Genomic DNA, 8,252 nt, shown 5'->3' on the forward strand with positions numbered 1-8,252 from the left:
TGCGAAGAACATATAATACATTTTTTTCGCAGAAAACACCACGTCTACGGTAATCTTTTTGCAAATAACACTGATCGGCGGCTTTAGCTCGGTTGACCGCGTTTATAACAGATGGGGCCTGCCAGTTAGGTTGACATGGCACCACTTAACATCTCACATATAACAACAACAATTCATATCGTTATCATCATGTGTGACCTTGTGGGATCCGCCTGTCATTGAAAGAAAGAAAAACTGGTTCCTCCACTGTACCGCACCAAATAAAGTCAACCACCCCGTCCTGCCGCCGCCCACTGTACCGCCCCGCCGCCGTTGTCCACTGTATCACCGCCGCCCGTCCCGCCGTCGTCCGCGGCGAAGTGCCCGCAGCCGCACATGCCGCCGTCCTTCCCACGCTCCTGCGCCGCCCCCTTCCTCATCCTCTCCTCCCTCTCCAGCGTGCAGCTGGACTCCGCGGTCTCCGTTCCCGGCGGCGCCGGCGCCGGCGCCATCGACCTCCGTGTGTTCTTCAGAGTGCCCTACCTGCTCCGCCTCGCCACGGACGCAGGGGACTCCATGGCCGTGCGCCTCGGCTGGCAGCCACACCTTCTGCCGGTTCTCGACCCAGAGGCGGCGGTGCCGGACGCCGAGCACTATGCGCCGCTGCACGCGGCTGCTGTGCGGGGCAACTGGGAGAGGTGAGCAGGCTGGAGGGGCGGCCTTCCACCACACACCGAGGATGCCGTGAGCATGCTCCAGGACGACTAGATCGCCGGAGGTCGCGGCAGGGGCTCCCTGTTCTTGCGAGATCCGTGTCAAATTGGAGTGGAGGACCATGAATATGAGGTGCGGAAGGGGACGACAGCTCGATTCTTGCCGTATTGGGAGGAGTGTTGGTTAACCGCGGCGAAATTGGTGGAGCTCAGGGGCCATCGACGGCGGCGGCGCTCTGTTGGTTCGGGGAGAGAGAGAGATTAGGGAGGAGAGAAGAATGGGATGAAATGCTGACAAATGGGCCCCATGTCCAGGAAAACGGTTCAACTAACGGCGTTAAAAATTTGTTCCACATCAGTCTGATTGGCGGGTCCCATCTGTCATAAACATGCTCAGCCGAGGCAAATCCGTCGATCAGTGTTATTTGCAAAAAGATTACCGTAGACGTGGTGTTTTCTGCGAAAAAAAGTATTGTAGTGTTTCTCGCAAACCTAGCATTCAAAGTGGTAGTTTTATGCAATTTACTCAATAAAATTTTCGAGCATAATGTGTTAAGGCCCATAAAGAAAAATAAATAAGGAAATGTTAACGCCCACACGTGTGGGCGTTTGCATCTCGCCCACACGCGTGAATCCGCGTCCGTTTGTGAGCCACAAATCTTGGCATGTTTCTAGTGTCACGTAGGACTGGTTTGGTGTGTGGGCATTCACCCGGTCGCTCACATGGCCGTTTCACCATGCGGGAGGGATTGGTGTGTGGGCGTTCAGCAGTTCGCCCACATGCCACTTTCCACGCGCGCACAAGCGCTAGTGTGTGGGCATTTGCCATCTCGCTCACACGCCCGTCTCCTCTCCCACACCCAAGCTGCTAGTTGCCATGTGTTTTGCAGTGTACATGGCAACTGCCCTAGTGTGCTTTATAAGCAGGTGGCAACTCTCTTTTTACCCGAGTTGCCATGTGTTTTGCAGGGGTACACGGCAACTGCCTAGTGTGCACGTAAGCAGATGGCAACTCTCTTTTACCGAGTTGCCATGTGTTTTTGCATGGTAAATGGAAACTGCCCTAGCGTGCACGTAAGCAGATGGCAACTCTTCTTTTTTACATGGCATCTGTCCTAATATGCTTGTGAGCACATGGCAACTCTCTCAACTGCCTAGTGTTAGTATGTGGCAACTCCTAGAGTTTTGAAATCATGGCAACTACAGTAGACCAGACCATACATGGCAGCTGCAGTTGAGCAACCATGGCAACTGCAGTTGTCCGACATGGCAACCGTAGTTCAGCGACATGGCAACTGCAGTTAAACGAACATGGACGAGGGTCTGGACCATGAAAACTGCGGACGCGCGGTGACTGTCACACGTGGCGTGTGAGACCACAAGATACGAGGCCTGACATACAGGACGTGTGGGCGTTATCTATTTCTCCCACACGCACGCGTGTGAGAAGGATCGGGAGGGAAAAAATGTGTGGGCATTACTTGTTTTGCCCACACGTAGGTGTGTGGACTGTTCTTCTTATATGCCACACAAAAATGTGTGGGCAGACTCCCTAACGCCCACATGTGTCACACTTGTCAGCGTCCAACAAATAATGTACAAACAATAAAAAAAACAAAAAAGAGAAGAAAATGAAAAAGTTAATTGTTTGTTGTGTGCAATAAAAAGGCACTCAGCAAAGAGTAAGGAGAAAATTAAAAGAACAAAATAATGTTTGCCGAGTGCTAAAAGAAAAAGAACTTTGTAAAGATTTCTTTGCCTGGTGCAAAGAAAAAAAAAACTCGGCAAAGAACTCTTTGCCGTGTTCCCGATAAAATTGCACTCGGCAAACATTTAGAAGTGGACAAAAATTTAGATTCTAGTGGTGCCGGTAGTACTCCCTACAGGTCCAATCTTGTGGAGCTTAAAGAGTGTGAGCAGAGAATTGACGAGACTTGTGTTGGTCTACAAACGTCCCAGTCTTCCTTAATTAACTTTGACAAAAAGCAGTAAGCGGCTAAACGCTGCTTTGCACATTCATGAAGTACAGTACAGTAATATACTATCTCCGTCCTGCTTTATTAGTCCCTTTTGTATTTAGAGTTATATTTTGATTAGGATTTTCACTAATAAATATAAGTTATACATAGCAAAAGTAATATCATCAGAAACTATATTCAACTATGAATCCAACGATATAATTTTTTATGACATGCATTAATATTTTGCTAGTTAAATCTATGATCGAAGATTGACACAAAATACAAAGGGAACAATAGACCAGGACGGAGGTAGTATATAGTAAGTTCGCGACAAGTGCACTTTTCATGAACACAGTCCGAACGGTCGCGGGAAGTTTGATGGTAGGAGTTGAAGATGGCCAAAAAAGTCTAATCTGGTGGAGTTTAACGAGCGTGAGCAGAAGATTGACCAGATTGCGTCGGCCTACACACGTCCAACTCTTTCTTAATTAACTTTGACGAAAAACAGTAAGCGGCTAAGCGCTGCTTCCACGGTCATGGAGTATCGCTACAAGCGCACTCTTCATGGTAATTTAGACTGGTCATAGTGAGGGTAACATACGTAGTATCATGCATTTGAGATTCGTAAACATGTTTATGTGGCAGACAATTAAAGAAGAAAAAGATAATTATATTAACATAGATAGATACCGTAACATAATAAATGTTATGTTACTATATGTTATGCATGACAATAATGAGATCATCTATAATATTAATATATGATACTATGCACTATAAATATAGTATCATACACTAGTATTATATGCATGATTATACCTGGCCATGGGAAGCCCGGCCCGGCCCGACGCTATCCCTGGGCCGGGCTCGGGCCTAGATTTTGAGCCCGAAGGTCGGGCCGGGCCTGGCCTGGGCCCGTCGTTTTTGCGCTTTCCTGAAGGTCGGGCCGGGCCGGCCCGAAGCCCGACGGGCTTTTAGGTGTTCGGGCAGGGCTCGGGCCCCAAAAAAACAAGCCCGTTGGTCGGGCCGGGCCGGGCCCGGGCTTGGGTTTTTTTGCGTCGGGCTTGGCTAAGCCCGGCCCGAGCCCGAAGCCCGGCCCGGCCCGAGGTATGGCCAGGTATATGCATGATACTAGTATATGATACTCTCCACTGTGACCAGCCTTATGGCCAGTCTTGTTAATTGGCACGTCTATATAAGAATGCAATGGGTATGTGTGGTCCACTAACTCTAGACCAGATCCAAGGCTGCTATCTTTTTTATGTAGTTGTTGCACTGAACCTAATTGCGAGACACGGGTTACTTTCTCTTTAGAAGGCCTAAGGGGCAGGAACAGCCCAACTGAACTTTTGATTAATCCATTTTTTATTTTCTATTTTCGTGAGAAAACTTATGATTTATTCAGTTTCAATCGTGGCAGTACAGCAAACACCAGAAATATTAAAAATTACATTTAAATCTGTATACCATCTAACTTTTGACAAAAAGCAGTAAGCGGCTAAGCGCTGCTTTTCACATTCATGACATACAGTACAGTAATATACTACCTCTATCATGCTTTATTAGTCCCTCTTGTATTTAGAGTCATATTTTGATGAGCACTAATAAATATAAGTTATACATAGCAAAAATAATATCATCATAAACTATATTCAAATACGAATGCAACGATATCATAAACTAAGCGTTGTGTATTCATGGGCTGGGCCTAGATACATTTATATAATTTGGCTGAAAACTGGGCGGGCCTTGGCCCATTCGGCCACAACGTAGCTTCGTTAGTGATTGGACCAACACACTAGAGCATCAACCATCGCCGTTGAAGAAAGTCGTAAAACGGAAGGATCAAGCCTGTAAACACCCGAACGAAGACCGGATCCAAAAAGATCCACGAAGGACAACACCGACCAAATCCCGCGAGATCATGTGGAGACATACCTCCACATGATCCCCGACGAAGTTAGAAGCACCATAGGGATGGGATCAAACTTGAGAGACATTACTCCTATTGGGGAACATCATCGTCGCCACACAACCCCAATCAAGACGCTAAACCTAACAAGACGAGAGCAGGGCCCCTCCCGCAGACTCGAGCCGAGGTCCTTCGCACCTCCATGGCCCAAAGACCATCGCAGATGTGGCGGACCGGCGACCGCGCTGACGGGAGGAGGAGGAAAGGCTGAGATATTTTCTTATGGAGGAGGAAAAAGGCTAGACAGCTGTTTCGTGAAGATCCAAGTTGAGCCTCCATACTTCAACTCGAAGCAGTGAATCTCCCATTCGTGATGGTCGATGGACCTGGATGAGCAGCTCTAGAAATAAAGAATGGAAAAAATGATGATTGTTTGACTGGACCATTTTGGATCCAGAGCACAATGTTGGATGCAAGATAAGTTTTCAAGCTCAAAGGAGGCCGAAAGCTTGCAGGTCACGTCCCACTGTGTGTGAGACTGAGACTTTTGAGCGGTACGTCAACCCGATCCATATCGAAATCGAAGAAACAGTGGTACGGGCTGGCCGCTGATCCATCCAGCAGGGCAAACCCCACAAACCAAGAGGCGCTCGACCAAGTCGGCAACCTCCTCTGACTTTTTGCCCTCGACCGGCCGGACAAAGCATGCTGCCTGAGATCGACGGGAAACGTGGCCATAGTTCTGAAATCCACGAAGCGGCCGTCGACGCAAGCACGTACGTATTGGAGCACATAGTATCGCCTGCCATGTGATCCCCAGTGAAACTACGCGGCACAAAGTCAGAGAGTGCGGCGAATCCAGCATGCAGTTTGGCTGTGCTGAACTGAAGCCTCCCTGTAGAAACGCCCCGGCACCGCGCTGCAACCACATACATATTCGCACGGCGCACAGACACGGAAGCGCAAGCATGGCCGCCACCATGAAGCTGTCACTCACCTTCGTCCTCCTCCTCTCCGGTAAGTCCATCCTTAATCCCGTATCCTTACGCTTCAACGACGCACAGTATCTGACGCTTCAACAACAGCACTCCCTCTGACGCTTTATCCTTGCTTGTGTTTGCTATGGATCGAGCAGCGCTGGTGGTGTTCGGGGACGCCGGGGCGACCTGCGACAACATCCGGTGCATCCAGGGAGGGTACATCACCTGCAAGAACTACCCCGGCCAGAAGCTCGACGGGTGCGCCTGCGTGTGCGCGCCCAAGGACGGCAAGGGCTGCGTGCTCCACCTCGACAGCGGCTCCACCAACAAATGCACCAAGTACTGAATCGTCATTTTCATCTCTGCTCTCGTGTTTGAGTTCGAGCTCAATAAAGCTGCATGTGTGCCGTACATGGAGTAAGTAACGAATGGAATGCTAGTTTGTGTCGTGGAATGAAATGGAATGCAATCCATTGATCAAGTTTTGTACTAGCAGGGCTAAGCACCGGCCAGGAAAAAATACATTAGAAAGAAAGAAAGAACTGAGAAAACACAGAGCTAGCTCAGTTTTTGGACCCCCTAATAGCTGGCGAACGTCGCTGCGACGGATAACATTTGCGAACATTTTCCTTGGCAGATTCTTCAGAGACGCATAACATCTTCTTCAGAGACAAATGACAGTTTCTGGGAAGAATAAAAATTTAAAATGAAAACGAGAAGAAACTGTCATCGTTTGATCTCGCGTCACAACTCACAACTAATATTGCTAGATATAGCAATAACCCAGATCCGGCGGCCCTACACCCTTCCCATCTCCCTCCCCACCTCGCCGCTACCGGAGGAACGGCCGGCGAAGCCGGCGCCAGCTCCCGGGATGGTGGCGGCGGGGCGACTTGGCTGGATCCAGCACTCCACCCCAATCTGACCGCTCCCTTTCGGTGGTGAGGGTCCGGATCTGAGGCGGCGGCTTTGCTGGTGCGGACGGCGCTCCTCAGACGGCGGGGAGTGCTTGTCGGTGAGGTAGGCCGGTTACCCTCGGCTGCGTGGGCAGCGAGGTCCCGGTGGGCGCAGGTCATGGCGCGGGGAGGCCCCGGGCTCCCCTCGTCAGATCGGAGGCGATCCTGGTCCGCTCGTGATGCATGACCTCCGGTCGGCCTGGATCTCCGGCGTACACGCGCTTGCGGATGTTGTGGTTGGTTCGGAGGTGGCGGCAGGGTGCTTGGTCGGGGGAAACCTTTGGCCGCTGGTGGCGGTCACGGCGTCGATGGCGTCCCGGACGCCATTCCCTCCTTGGTGGCGGCGTCGAGGCTAAACTTCACCTGCCTCCCCCCTTCCCCTGCGCCCGGGTGAAAACCCTAGCCCCGGTGGCTAAGCGGCGGCGGCGCCACAGCGTCGTCACCTTCTTGAAGGCGCCGACTTGGGCATGGGGATGCTGGGTGTGCATGGCGAGCTTGTCTGGTTCCTGGTGGCGGCCCGCCTGATATGCTGCGTCGTAGCTCCGGGCAGTGTCTTGGGGCTGCGGTGCTTCTCTTCCGGCCGTGTCTCCGATGGGGACCTCGCCCTTCCTCACCTTGTACATGTCGTGGTGGAGCGGTACTTCATCTCACTCATTGATGGCGGCGAAGATCGGCGGCATGGCACTGTGGAGGCTCGCCGCCCGATGCGCGGAGATGGACTCGCGCAGGAGGAGGTTGCTGTCTGGCGTCGTGGTGACGTCGATGGCAGAGTGGCCAGACAAGGTAGAAGCCTCAATATGATCTGAAGACGGACCTGTGAAAGATGGCGGCGAAGACACACGAGTGCATCTGACCGGATTGTGCCCCAGACCCGGTATGTGGCTCGGCTGGGGCTTCCGAGTATGTTTCGGTTTCCGGCTTTTTGATGTTAGGCTTAGGTGAGTGGTTTGGGTAGTGGCCCAGCTAGCACCCCTTCATCATTAGGAGTAGCGGCATGTGTTGCCAAGATGGTGGATTCAGGCTCATTGTTGTAATACTTTGTATGGTCCTCAAGAATAATCAATAAAGTGGCCGTATGCATCTTCCAGATGCAGAGGCCGGGGGTCATCCTTCTTTTCTAAAAAAAAAAACTAATATTGCTAGCAAACAACGTTCATGGAATAAGTGACGAATGTCATGCTAGTTTGGGTCGTGCAAATTTGCAATGGGTGACGGGTGTAATACAATCTGTCGATCAGTTTGCGTAGCAGGGCAAAGCACAAAAAAAAGGAAAGAGAAACAAGCATCGTTAGTAAGAAAAAGAAACAGTAAAAAAGAACCCAGAACTAGCTAGTTTTTTTAGGATATCCAGAACTAGCTAGTTGTATTTGAAACAACTTAGCGAACGCACATGATCAGAACATTACACTAATCCCAGGTCCAACTGGATTGGGACGAACTCCTCCGTAAATAATACTTCCTCCGTTTCTAAATATTTGTTTTTCTAGACATATGTCAACAAATGACTAAATACGAAGCAAAATGAGTGAATCTACACTCTAAAATATGTCTATATACATCCGTATGTGGTAGTTCATTTTAAATTTCTAAAAAGACAAATATTTAGGAACGGAGAAAGTACTATGTCCATAAATATAGCATCAGGGTATCTCCAACATTAACCCCTCTAAAACAGACGTTGTATTTGTCCACGAAATCGTTGGAAAACAAACTCGAGCTCCACACCTGCTCGTGAGCTGCAGAGGCTCGGG

General features: G+C 50.0%; 1 protein-coding gene across 1 annotated transcript; it reads left to right on the forward strand.

Moving 5' to 3' along the window:
* The first annotated feature begins 5,284 nt into the window (after window positions 1-5,284).
* LOC119293330 lies at window positions 5,285-6,034 on the forward strand. Its single transcript, XM_037571836.1, has 2 exons — window positions 5,285-5,582; window positions 5,701-6,034. Exons 1-2 carry the CDS (start codon window positions 5,429-5,431, stop codon window positions 5,889-5,891), a joined length of 345 nt encoding a protein of 114 aa, XP_037427733.1. The 5' UTR covers window positions 5,285-5,428; the 3' UTR covers window positions 5,892-6,034.
* Window positions 6,035-8,252: the final 2,218 nt, after the last annotated feature.

Source organism: Triticum dicoccoides, chromosome 4B, assembly GCF_002162155.2.
Source record: "Triticum dicoccoides isolate Atlit2015 ecotype Zavitan chromosome 4B, WEW_v2.0, whole genome shotgun sequence".
Taxonomy (NCBI): domain Eukaryota; kingdom Viridiplantae; phylum Streptophyta; class Magnoliopsida; order Poales; family Poaceae; genus Triticum; species Triticum dicoccoides.